Source organism: Thamnophis elegans, chromosome Z (assembly GCF_009769535.1).
Source record: "Thamnophis elegans isolate rThaEle1 chromosome Z, rThaEle1.pri, whole genome shotgun sequence".
NCBI lineage: Eukaryota > Metazoa > Chordata > Lepidosauria > Squamata > Colubridae > Thamnophis > Thamnophis elegans.
In genome coordinates this window covers 105,253,048-105,266,514 of record NC_045558.1, presented here as the reverse complement: position 1 = coordinate 105,266,514, position 13,467 = coordinate 105,253,048, and the positions used below count along the sequence as shown (strand labels likewise).

Here is a 13,467-nt window from a genome sequence, read left to right as displayed (position 1 = left end):
TATCTTCAGCAGAAATTGCCAGTTAACTCGATCAAAGGCCTTCTCAGCATCCAAAAATATAAACGCAGCAGGGATCTGGTTGTTCTTTCCCAAATATTCTAATGCATTAATAATTAATCTGACATTACTTTTCATCTGTCTCCCTTGTATAAAACCTGTTTGGTCCGTATGTATCAATTGTTGAATGACCAACATTAACCTATTTGCTAATATTTTAGTAAAAATTTTATAATCTACATTCAGTAATGAAATGGGTCTATAATTTTTGGGTTGAGTAGTATCTTGATCTTCTTTGGGTATCAAAGATATAAACGCTGTCTTCCAAGATGGAGGGACTTTACCTTCCGTTTGAATCATATTAAATAATTCTCTAAGAGGTTCTACCATTTCTAACTGTAAGTTTTTGTAGTAAACCGCTGTCAAGCCATCTGTACCTGGTGCTTTCCCTGGCTTTAATTGCTTAATTACCTGCAGGATTTCCCCCGAGGTTATTGGTTGATTCAATTTTTGCCTGTGTTCTTCTCTAACTGAAGGTATTTTCTCCTTGTCTAAATATTTGTCTATGTCTAAACCATTAATTTTATCCCCTTTATACAGTTCTGTAAAAAATTCCCAGAAAGCCTTTTGAATCTCTTCCTGTTGGAACACCTCCTTCCCTCTGTAAATCAGTTTAGATATATTTCGAGTTTTCCTTTTTTTCCTAATCTGATAAGCTAACCATCTGCCAGGTTTGTTTGCATTACAAAAAGTATTGTGTTTTGCATATAATAAATTAGTAGCTACCTGGTCAGAGATCAACATGTCAAATTGAGATTTTAATAGCTTCCTTAACCTTTGTATCGTCTGGTTTCCTTGTTAACTCCAGCTCTTTTCTCTTAATTTCCTCTTCCAGTTCTGTTCGTTTTAGCCCTTGCTTATTTCTATGTGTTTTATTTATATTCATCAAAACTCCTCTCATATACGCTTTGCTTGCATCCCATACAAATTCCATAGATGTACCCTTATTCATATTCAAAACAAAATATTCAGATAGTAATTTTTTACAATCATTAATATAGTTTTCATATCTAAATAAATTTTCATTCAGTCTCCAAAACCTTCTTGCCTGCACTACCCTTCCCAACTCCATCCAAACTGGGTTATGGTCCGAAAGGACTCTAGCTGCAATCTTTGTTTTCTTGACCCTAGAAAGCAAATCATTAGTGGTTAGAATAAAATCGATCCTTGAAAGGGATTGATGCCTGTCCGAGAAGAAAGTGAAGTCATATTCCTCTGCATTTCTTTCTCGCCAGATATCTCTCAATTCAAAATCATCCATAATGTCAAAGAAAGATTTGGGTAACTTTGCTCGCATCTTGGTATTTAGGCGGGAAATCTTCTTATCTCTCTTAGTGTCTATCACTCCATTCCAGTCACCCAATAGTATACAGGAACTATAGTCCCACTGTACTAATTTAGCATGAAGATTTCTATAGAATCTATCTTGCTGTTGATTGGGAGCATAAATTCCCAAAAGTAATGTCTTTTTCCCTTCTAAGATTAAGTCTAAAGCAATATATCTTCCGAAGGGATCTGCTTCTATTAATTCAGCTTTCATATCTTTTCTTAAGTATACAACTATACCATTCTTCTTTTCCATAGCAGAAGCTGCAAAATGTTGACCAAGTTTTGAGTTGATCAAATATTTTTGATCAGTTGACTTGATATGAGTTTCTTGCAAACAAATTACATCGTTCTTAAACTGTTTAAGATAATGAAATATTTTCTTCCTCTTCTGTGGAGAGTTCAGTCCGTTGACATTCCATGTTAAAATCTTAGTTGTCATCTTTGGTTGGTTGAAGCATTTTTAGAGCTTCCTGCACGGCCTGTTTAACCTTAGGTCTAGCTCCTCCCACTGCTTCCAGATTTGTTGTTGTAGTTCCTTGATCGATGGCCGATGATTGTTGATGCTGTTGCCTCTTAGCTTGTTTCTCCATACGTCTAGTAGTCATGCGGCTAGGTCTTGGTTCCATAGCACCTTGCACTTCTAGAGAAGAGAGATGCTCCATCTTGTCTGGTGGTTGTGTAGTTTGCTGTCTATCCTGTCCTTCTTGTGGTCTTTCTCTAGGTCCAGATGGTGCAGGGTGTCCGGCCTTCAATATATTATAATAAAAATCTCGGGCTTTCCATACAGAGTTGAGGCGGTACCTTTGCTTATCAAATGTAAATATGATGCCAAATGGTGCATCCCATCTATACTGTATCTGACGATTTCTGAGTTCTTCGACCAAAAAAGCGTAGTCTCTTCTGGCTCTTAACATTTGAGGTGGTATCTCTTTCAAAACAGCCAGGTCTTGACCGCCAATTTGAAGCTTAGTGTTATAAGACGCTTGCAGTACCATATTTCTGAACTCTCTTGTAGTAAAATATATAACGATGTCTCGAGGAAGCTGCTTCTGCTTTGCCAGCCAGGAGTTAACGCGGTAAGCTTTGTCAATTTGCCAGCCTTGGTTGGTCCCTGGTCTTCCCATCAGGCGGTCAAAAGCTTCCGATAGGATCTGTTTCAGGTTCTCCTGTTTCTCCTCACGCAGCCCCCTTACTCTTAATGCGAACTCCATTTGTCGGTACTGTATCATAATAATTTCTTTTTCAGCATTTTCCACTTTTTGTTCCACCACCTCTGTTTTCAATGTCAAGTTAGCATTGGCATCATTAAGAACCTCTAGAGTATCTTCCACTCCAGAAATATGTTCTGTTAATACAGTTACAAGACTCAGCATGTCGTCTCTAATTTTATCAACCTTAGCCTCAAATTTCTCATACAACTCCTGTTTAAGTCCTTTTATTTCACTTTTAATTTCACTTTTAATTTCTTCTTTCATTTCTTTTATTTCCTCTTTTCTCTCCTCTCTATTATCTCTAAATTTATCTTCCATTTTAATTGTCTGTGCATTAAGAGCCTCGCTTAGATTACTCAGAAAAAATTCTTTCGTTAACACATCCCCAGCAGGGGGCGTAGGAAGCGGAGGCTGCAGCTTTGTACCAGGCACTGAGGATATGCCCCTGGAAGTAGAGGGGTATCATAGTGACGAAACATGAATGCAGTATTCCAGGTGTGGTCTTACTGAAGCAGTATAAGATGGAACTTATAAGATGGCATCAATATCATGAAGATATTGAGGTCTGGATTACATTATTTCTAAGAAGCATTAAAGATACTTGTTTAAATCATTGATTTTGTCTGCAGATTTACTTGATGGTAAGCAGTGGGATTTCTCAGGTTTGGATTTGAAATAAACTTATGGGGCTTAAACATTTAATTTAACGTTTAATTAAATATGTTTGGAAAATCAACTGAATCAGGTGGATATCAGGTAAAAAATATTATCCTGTCAGTCCAAAGGCATCAAATAAATATTCCATCATCTGATTTTTAACAAATGGAAACAAAGATGGAAGAATTTCTGGGAAAACATTAGGAATGTTCCAAGTGAAGGAAACCATTGTCTGGAAATTTTTCCCCCACCTCCCAAGTTTTGTGTTTGGGGCAAGATAATTATCAAAGCCTGTGGAAGTTTCCTTCCTAATTATATGTTATGTAACAGTTAGGTTTTGCAAATAAGAACTTAAAAATGGTGCCTTGGATGATGGGCTGACAAATTTACTTGAAATACTTTGAAGCTACATATTTATAAAAATTGGATTATGTTGCCAAATTGGGTTTAATTGAACAGTCCCAGTTTTATTGTGAAAACCTGTTCACTGTGCTGCATGAATGCAGATGACAAACAGAAAAGTTGGAGATATAATCAAACCAATCAAATCTTTATTATGGTTATAGATCAACACAATGAAGGTGGGATACAAGCAATAATTTTTAAACACCTAAAATATTAAAACAAAAATTTCACAAAATTAAGAAACATAGAAAATACATTTTAAAAACACTAGAAAATATAAAAAAATCTAAAAAATTTATATGCAGGGGTAGAGACATTAGATAAATACAAGAAAACATTAAAGCTAGTTTAAGACCACAGGACATCTGATGGATTTTAAATGCTGCTGCGCAGAACCTGGTAACATGTGTTTGTAACAGGTTAGTATCTGCAAGCAGTAGAGAATTATAAAATTTTCCTGTGTACCCTGGATGTTTATTCTGTGGTGGTGAAATGAAGCTAGCACAAATGTTTCTGTAATACAGACACTGGAGAAGCAGTGTTGTTTCTATATCTCCACAGTCACAAGGGCATTGAAGAAAACTCTGATCTCTTTCTGTTTTCACTTGCACTTTTATTTTATTGTTCTCTGTTTCCTGTCTCCCTTTGTCCCAAGGCGATGCTTGTTGTGCATGATACTGTTGCTCAGAAGAATTTTGATCCTGTTCTTCCTCCATTGTTGGATAATATTGACGATGATTTTGATGAAGAATCAGTAAAAATAGTTCGTCTAGTAAAGAATAAAGAACCTTTGGTATGTATCATTGATGCTGGTAAGAACAAAAGGCTATTGGTGATTCCATTGAGAATGTTCCTATTAATTAAAATAACTACAGTATGCATGAAGTATGGGGCACTTTTTAGATGTACAAATAATTCCAGATGATGAAAACAGAAAAGGAATGGAGAAGCAAAGATGATTTTTTTTGTAGGAATGAATCTTCTTGGCAGTGTTGAGTACTTCCAGCATGATTAACAGCTTCTCTCCTACCCATAAAATGTCCATATTTTCATATTTGGATGACATAGTAAGCCAAACACCATCTGATTTAGTATGTTGTGTAAACATGGTTATTCTGTGAAGAAGTATTTTGACTCTTGTGCTCTAAACTGGCTGCCAATCAGGTTCATTAGTGATTTCATTCTAGTGTTTTGGAATCCAAAGCTGGTAGATTCTCATTCTCACTATGGCTAACCCAAGCCAAAATAGCCAATGGCAAGGCATTGTGGGAATTCGTGTTAGTCCCTTATTCAGCACCAGCTGTTTTGGTTTTCTGTTAATATATAGATGTAAGTAAAGATGTATTAGACTTTAAAGTCCTTAAATATTTGGGACTTATCTGATTAGTTGTCTGTCTGAGCTTTTAGCTTAGCGCACTTAACTTGAGTTTTGCGCCAACATTCATATGTGAATAAAGAGGAAATCTTATCAGTTTCTTAGTCTTCTATGTTAAATTAATTTCCACTCATTTCTACATATTCCCCATATTTTAAATTTAAGAATATATTCACATTTTCTTGAACATTTTTTCTATTAATATACTTTTTTTTGTGTTTCATATACATATTTTGCCAGCCATGTTCTTGATTTATTTTAAATTGTATGAGATGTTCCCATAATTATATATATCATTGTTGAGATGTGAACTCAGTTTTCAGAATCTATAAAAGTAAGTTCCCTGTAAGTATTGCATGAATTGCATTTATGTTTAAGAACGGGATAGCATAGGAATTGATCATACAGATAGCCCTTTGCCTAGCAACCATAGATGGGACTGTTAACTGTTGCTAAGCAACCTGGTCATTAAATGAGACGTGATGTGACCATGATTTTACTGCCAGCTTCTCCATTGACTCTGCTTGTCGGGATTAGGCTATTAAGTATGCAAATGGCATACAAGGGATGCTATAATGATCATACATATTTGCCAGTTATGAAGTGCCCAAATTTCAATCATGTGACTGTGAGGAAGCTGCCGTGATCATAAATGTCAGGACTAGTTGTAAAACTAGTTTTCTGTTGTAACTTAAACCATCAACTTTCATTAAGTAAGTCTATATGTAGCATAAAAATATGAACTGAATGGATTTCATTCTGTCTCTAGCAGAATCATCAGGAAATATCAGGATCTCCAGGAATGTCTTGATTTGGGAATGATTTACAGCCCTCTTTTTATGGGTTTCTAGAACTACATATTGCAGCTTGCCACTGGTTCATCTTAAAAGTATAATGCTTCAATCTGCTGATGATATTTTATTTATTCTACTTCAATGGTGTATTGAATATTGTTATAGTATGATTATTCTTAAAAAAAAGATATGTGAGGACTTTTATCCTGAAACAATGTAATATTCCTATTAATAAACAATGCTGTTATTAATAATAGGAGGTATTCGGGGATCAGCTGGAATTGCAGCAGATGTAGCAGGGCAGATCAAAGAAAACATTTCTTCATGCATCTTATAATTAATAGAATTCACTTCCATTAATCTTGGTTTAGGTTGTATTAAAGTGGGGCCTGGTTAAATTCACAGAGGATAGAACTAGCCATAGCTATTAACCATGACAGCTACATAGAATTTCCAGAGGCAATGTCATAATGAATATTAATTGTTGAGTGGGATCAAAAAGTGAGAAGAGGCTTTTGTTTTCATATCTTGCTCTAGGTTCCCCTCCAACTCGTATTTAACCACTATATACTGTATACACGGAGGTTTTTCTTTTAGGCTTAATTGATCAAGCCTATTCTGATGTGCCAGGCTAGTGCTGTGCACTGATGAATTTTTTGTCTCTCCTTTAGGGTGCAACAATCAGGCGGGATGAGCAGACAGGGGCTGTGATTGTTGCCCGCATCATGAGGGGAGGGGCAGCTGATCGCAGTGGTATGTTTCCCTAAGTTGCAAAATTCCTTTTTTAAAAATTTCATATCAGAGAGGACAAGCTTTTTCTTGAGACAGCTTAGGATTTTTATTTTTTCCTGAAAAACACATGAGGTTTTGATTCTCTTCTGCAAAGTCAGGCAGGTCATAGCACTAATGCTGGAAATTTCGGACACTTTTGAATTGGAATAATATTTATTTATGTTTTCCTGTTCCTGAATTATATACAGATTGATTTGCCAATACAAGCCTGCCAAATTAACTTCAAACAGATATACGTGGCTCCAAGCATGGAAAGGGTGTAGTTTTGGCAGCCTGCAGAATTCAAAGTGAAGTTGTAGATCAGGAGTTGGCAATTTTAAAAGTCATAACTGGAAGCCCCCCCATTCAATTATGGAGGCGACCAGAAGTCCAGTTTCCCCACCATAGAGTCTCCTCCTAGTGCAGCATCCTTTTTTCTCTGCTGATCGGAAGTCCGGTTCCCCCACATAGTTTTCTCCTAGCACGGCGTCCTTTTTCCTCTACCTGTCCTAACCAAAAGACCTATCAATTGTGGACTGCTGACAGGGAGTCACAGCAGAGGGATGAAAGAGCCACATGTGGCTCCAGAGCTACAGATTGCTGACCCCTGTTGTAGGTTATAAAGAACCTAATTCTGAAAGATGCTGTGATTCCTTCCTTATGGATTATTGCCACAGGAGTATCCAGAATTTTGTGTGGATTTCCCAAAGATTATTCAAAATGATATTTCTTGAAATTTTACCTGAACACTACCTTCCATGCTTTATAAAACAAGGCTGTAGTGAAAGCAGAAAGAGATGAGGAGTATTATTGATTAAATTGTTTGAAAATTTAGCCAAGGGGTGAGTAAGTACAGTAAAGCATTTTCAATTTTTGATGAAGGGGGATGCAAACTTCCTCTGAACTATAAAAGACATATTAATATTTTAACTAAATCTGTATTAGATAAAAGAAGAAGGTGAGGTAGTGAGAAATGATTCATCTTTCATAATTACATCAAAGTTGTAGAAGCTATGGTTCCTCCGATGTTCTTTGACTCTGCCTCCCATCAGCCTTAGCCTGGAAGGCCAGGTTATAGGGATAGGAAACCAAGACATATTTTATTTTCATATTGTGCAATAGAGAAGCTGACTCAGTAGGGATTAGTAATTAGGGATGCGGTGGCTCAGTGGCTAAGATGCTGAGCTTGTCAATCAGAAAGGTCGGCAGCTTGGCGGTTCGAATCCCTAGTGCCATGTAACGGAGTGATCTCCTGTTACTTGTACCAGCTTCTGCCAACCTAGGAGTTCAAAAGCATGTAAAAATGCAAGTCGAAAAAATAGGAACCACTTTTGGTGGGAAGGTAACAGCAGTCCGTGAACCTTTGGTGGTTAGTCATGCTGGCCAATGACCATGGAGACATCTTCAGACAGCGCTGCTCTTCGGCTTTGAAATGGAGATGAGCACTGCCTCCTAGAGTCAGGAACGACTAGCACATATGTGTGAGGGGAACCTTTACCTTTACCTTAATTAGGAACAAGGATTAGGAACATATAAGATTATGGTCATCTGTATCCCAGCTTCCTTCTAAAGCAGGACAGGATTGTTATTTTAAGTTGTTTTTAGGGAATGCAGAGTTTCTTGATGGCAAACTGTATTTTAAATTTTTTAGTTCAGATTTAAAAACATACAAATAAAAATACACATGAAATTCTGCTGTGGGCTCAATGCATGTAGTTTATTGCCAAAACAGGATAAGGTTGGGAGAGATTCTGTCTACAAATTTCCATTTTGCTGCCAATTTCTAGTGGCTTAATCCTTGACTTCCTGGAACTGTCAGAACTGGGGACACATATGGTTGCTGGCTTCTGCTCAAGACCATCCCATCTCTTTTCCCACCAAGCCTTTTTCTCCTTAGAACAACATGCAAACATGAGAGAATGGCTGTTTTAAGATCATTCAGTGAGCTTCACAGATGAGTAGGGATTAATTTCTGTTTCTTCGAGTCCCAGGCTTGGAAATAGGCTTTTCGTGACTTTTTCTTACTTGGGATGGGACTTGCTTTTCTGTTGAGAGCCATCAGAGTTCTACATGCCATATATGAAGCTTTTGCTATCTAGAATGGATGGTTGACCTCATACCTTTCTTATTTCCTTCCTAGGTCTTGTCCACGTTGGAGATGAATTACGGGAAGTTAATGGAATTGCTGTACTTCACAAACGACCGGAAGAAATTAGCCAGATTCTGGTTTGTTTTGCCTTTTCCACACATAAATATTATTCACAAAAACATTCAACCATAAATAGCCAACTGCATTTTAGCTAGTACTCTGAACAAAAATCGGGATACTATGGTTAGATTATGGTTCAATGGGTCATGTGAACTCAGAAAATATAAGCTATAATTGATGATGGGCAAATTGGTAATGGCAGCTTGCTTAAGACTGCAGTTACATATAAACTTGCCTGAAAATAAATATTTTTTAAAATTCCTTGGGACATATGTTTGAATAGATTCTGATACGTAAAACTATTTCTTCACATAGTTGAGAATTAATTGAATTAGTTAAATTATCAACTAAGTAAGAAGATGACATAATTATTAGGGCATTGTATTTCTAAAGGAAGATTGTTGATTTGTTTGAGGACACTAGATGGGCATCTTTCAGAGATGCTCTCGTGCAAAGTTTCTGAACCTTGGCAAATTTGAGATACATGGACTTCATCTCCCAGAATCCACCAGCCAGCTCAGCCTGCTCATGTCTATATACCTTAAAGGTTGAGAAACAGTAGTGTTTCCAGCTGTGCTTGGTTTATACTATCTTCCCACACTGATTCTGCTTATAAAAGCTACTGCTAGTAGACATTACTTTTTGTAATCTCTAATTCACTCATAGGATGCATAACGAACATCAGAATTGTGTTTGTGCACACACGGACACACACGGACACACACACACACACACACACACACACACACACGTCTTTATTTTCATACCGCCAACTTAAAAGAATGAAATATCAGTGAATCCACAAAACTTAATCCACTTGAAATCTTGGAGAAAATTACTAAGGGTAGGCAATGCTGGGATTCATGGAGAAATACTCTTGTTTTGATGTAGCTTCTAAAGAAAAAAAATTACTATTACTCTTGTTAGAGATAGAAACGTGGGGGCTTACTGGGTAGGTTTTAATTCTAAGAATATGTGATTAATGCTGTCACAAAATGACTGCCAAAGGGAGTTCAGCCAGGAACAAGTCATGCATTTACCAAAATGGAAGCAAACAGGAGAACTTTCTGCATAGAGCTTCCGCATCTGGACTGCAGAAACATTGATAAGCAGCGGATGGCAGGAGACAGTTATCTTTTCTCAATATGTCCCAATTGTAATTTAGTAGTTTTGCAGGATTTTGCACCATGGATCTGGTTGCATCTCAGCCATTATCATTGATCTAGGGCAGTGGTTCTCAATCTTCCCAATGCTGAGACCCTTTAATACAGCTCCTCATGTTGTGGTGACCCCCAACCATAAAATTGGCGTCTTGGTTCCTAAGACCATCGAAAATATGTGTTTTTCGATGGTCTTAGGTGACCCCTGTGAAAGGGTTGTTTGACCCCAAAGGGATCCCGACTCACAGGTTGAGAACCACTGATCTGGAGTCTAGACTACTACATATTGTAGGTAATTCTGAATAACCAAAAAAATGTAGTAACCAATTTTTTTTAATACCAAGTAATGGTTGTTCAAATGTTTGTGGCCAAGTATAGTAACTTCTATCTGTGACCCAAATGTAGTAATGTTTTCTATTGCATAGAGAATATTGGTAACACCATTGCCATTCAATATTTATTTTCTAAGATAGATTTTGAATTCAGAAGCAATATAGAAAATAAAGAAAATGTTGGATGCTGATGTGAGACTAGGTCAGCTTCTCATTCAATTTTATTCAGTTATATGAAAACTGAAAGGGCAAAGCATCTAGTAAGTTGCAGTGAAAAAAGTATCTGTGAGTAATAGTTGTGAATATGGCATATTCACATATGGCATATTCACAACATATGACAACTCATAGCATTCCTCCAAATTGAACATAATTGATTATGGGTTAATCCACCAACAAATTAGTAAGAAAGCAAATGCCAAATAGCCATTGACTTTCCATAACTGATTTTTGTGTTTTCCAAAAGAGTTTTAAAGCTGGAAATATGCTCTCCAGTCATCCTAGCAATGTTGACATCTGTTTACTCTCTCCCTGCTTTAATTATGGAGTCACAAGCCATACCTCTTCCATGCCAGAGAGGAAATGACATGATTGGTGACTCCTACACAGAGGGGCTCAAAATAAGACACATGTAGCTATTGCAATTGCCAATGATATTCTCAAGGTCTCTTCCAAATTAAGCAAACAGTGGGTGGGCAAGAATATAGAGTCACCAAGGGCACCTGAATCATCAGCATTGCTTTCCTTTCTTTTTTTTAAAAAAGGAAATAAGGGGAAAAAACAACAAATATCATTGATTCCTCCATTGTCATCATAATGAAAAGCAGGATGTTCTAAAGAGGGTCACGAAGGAGTGTTTTTCCTTGAGCCAAATGTGTTCTACAATTAAGCGTGGGCGTCTATGCTGGAACTGTATTGTGTTGCAATTTCTTGGAAGAATTAATGGAAGTTCGTTAATTTGATGGAGAAACAGAGAAGTTGCTAGCCAAGAATTTGAAGTTCAGCTCTTGGCATCTTCATCTAATGGGCTTGAAATTCTACAATTCCCATTAAAAGGGATTCAGAAGACTCAGTGCATATGCTTGCCCAAACACTATTAATTGGGCTATGCTGTCAACCAATTCCTTTATTTCACTCAATAAGCTGATCATAAGTTAACCAAACAGATTTACAGTTGTTTGAACAACTTGCTAAACCCCAAGGATACGACTCTCCCCACATAACCCAGGTTAAAAATAACCAAGGTATCAACCATCTTGTGTAAATGTAGCTGATAGGTATATAACTGGTCTGATTAAGTACCATATGAACAGATCCATGGAGTCAATCACAGTAGTTAATACTGGGCATAATAAAAATCAACATAACTATATGGATTAAGACCAACTCAGCATAAAGCAGTAGGGTGTAGTAAGGTCTCTTCAACCAACAAGGTTTTTCTGAGTAAAACATGCAAACAAGTATTAGATCCCTGTCGTGTCCCCCCCCCCTTCCAACCTACTGCCAATTATTGGTGAGATTTCAAAGTGCCTACATTTTTCATTTCAGAATAAGATCAAATCCATGCAAGGTGGTGGAGGGAAAAAGCTTCTTTCAGTGGATCTAAAAGTATGCCTGTCTCCTTTCATGCTGTGTAGTGGCAGGATTAGGATTAATTGCCATAGACTTGAGGAAATTCAATGCCTCTGGGTCATTCCTGAACATTTAGGAATGAGTGTAACTGACCATTTTTTCCATCTTAGCTGTGAAAATGTTTTGCTGGTTATCACTAAGAATTTGACATTCAGTTTTAAGCCTGGATTTAAGGACACAGCCAAGAGAGTACAAGCCTTTTTTAATAACTAGAATTGAGTTTCAATGTATTTTAAAATAATGCTTAAAAAAATGCTTTGGGCATTTTATAAGGCTACAGTCCTAGAGTGCCTTTCTCCTACTTATGTGGGAGAAAAGCTGTAATAAGCTGATTATTTTCAGTTCTTGTCTATTTTGAATATGCTTATTTGTTTGTTCATTCTGTCCTGCTTATGTAGAAATCTGTTTATTTCCGGGGGGGGGGGGGAGGAGGATCTACATGAAGATTCTTTGATGTTTGTATGCCTTTTACAGTAATATACACAGTTTAACACTCGTATAAAATATGCATTCTTACAAATATTTTGCTCTGTTTTCCAAACAAAGAGCAGTTATGATGCTAGGGACACTGTAGAACTGAGGATCCTTCCATGCATATATTAGATTCAGAAGCAGAAATCAACTTCAGAATTCTTAAAATCCCTTTTTGAGTAATAAGCCCAACAGATAGCTTTGGGTTTTACAGTATTTTGGAGGAGACACATACATGATTGCACTATTACATTTTAGTTTGGGGGGAAATATTTCACTTTTATTTGTTGAAATTATTACTCCCCAAATTCTCAGCAATTGTCTTGGCTATGTTGGCAGGGATTCTATGAGCTGAGATTGCTTCTGGAAAGGAACATATTTTGGAAAATGGCTGTGGAAATTGTATTGCACTTGGTATTTTATGTAGCTGTGCTTAAACTTAAACTGTTAATGTGTTTATTCGTTAATGTTAAAATAATCCTGTAGTTAATGTAATCGGTGGGTCAGAGTTGAACTGAAAGGAATGTGGACAGTCTCTTGATGACAGTACAGATATAGTCATCTCTTTGGTGACCCCAAAGAGACTTGTGGAGGTTTGGAGTTTGCATCCCACTTCTCTCTACAAAAGAAGAAAATATGGTAGGATTTGTTCCTGTCTGGGGAATAAGTTCAAAGATACCTGTGATTTAGGTTTTTTTCCCCCTGGGGACAAGAACAAGAGAATGTTCTGTGGGAATGTTTTAGAAAGAATTTAAGGAGGGGTGCAATTTACAGCACCTTAAAGAAATTGGCAGCTGCATTAGCAAAGCTGAATGTATTTGTGTGGGAGAGAGAAAAGGAGTGGGAGGGGGAAGACTGAAAGGATCACGTAAAAGAGAACAGGCGAAGGAGCAGTTTTGCCCCTTTCCGTCTTTTGTCCTACTCACTTTGATATCTAGCTCCATCCACTGCTAATATATGTCCCTGAGAATAGGGGTGGGAAACCTGCGGCTCCCCTGGTGTTATTGAATAGTATTTCACAAAATTCCTTACTGAGGCCGAGCTCCTTGTCAAAGTTTTAACAT

General features: G+C 37.1%; 1 protein-coding gene across 1 annotated transcript in view; it reads left to right on the top strand.

Annotated features, from left to right (window-relative positions):
• Positions 1 to 13,467, top strand: part of MPP3 (membrane palmitoylated protein 3) — a 93,867-nt gene that overhangs the window by 34,516 nt on the left and 45,884 nt on the right. Inside the window, exons 6-8 of the mRNA XM_032235848.1 lie at positions 4,315 to 4,452; positions 6,500 to 6,581; positions 8,740 to 8,825. Of these exons, the coding sequence (XP_032091739.1) occupies positions 4,315 to 4,452; positions 6,500 to 6,581; positions 8,740 to 8,825 (306 nt within the window). The remainder of the gene's footprint in view (positions 1 to 4,314; positions 4,453 to 6,499; positions 6,582 to 8,739; positions 8,826 to 13,467) is intronic.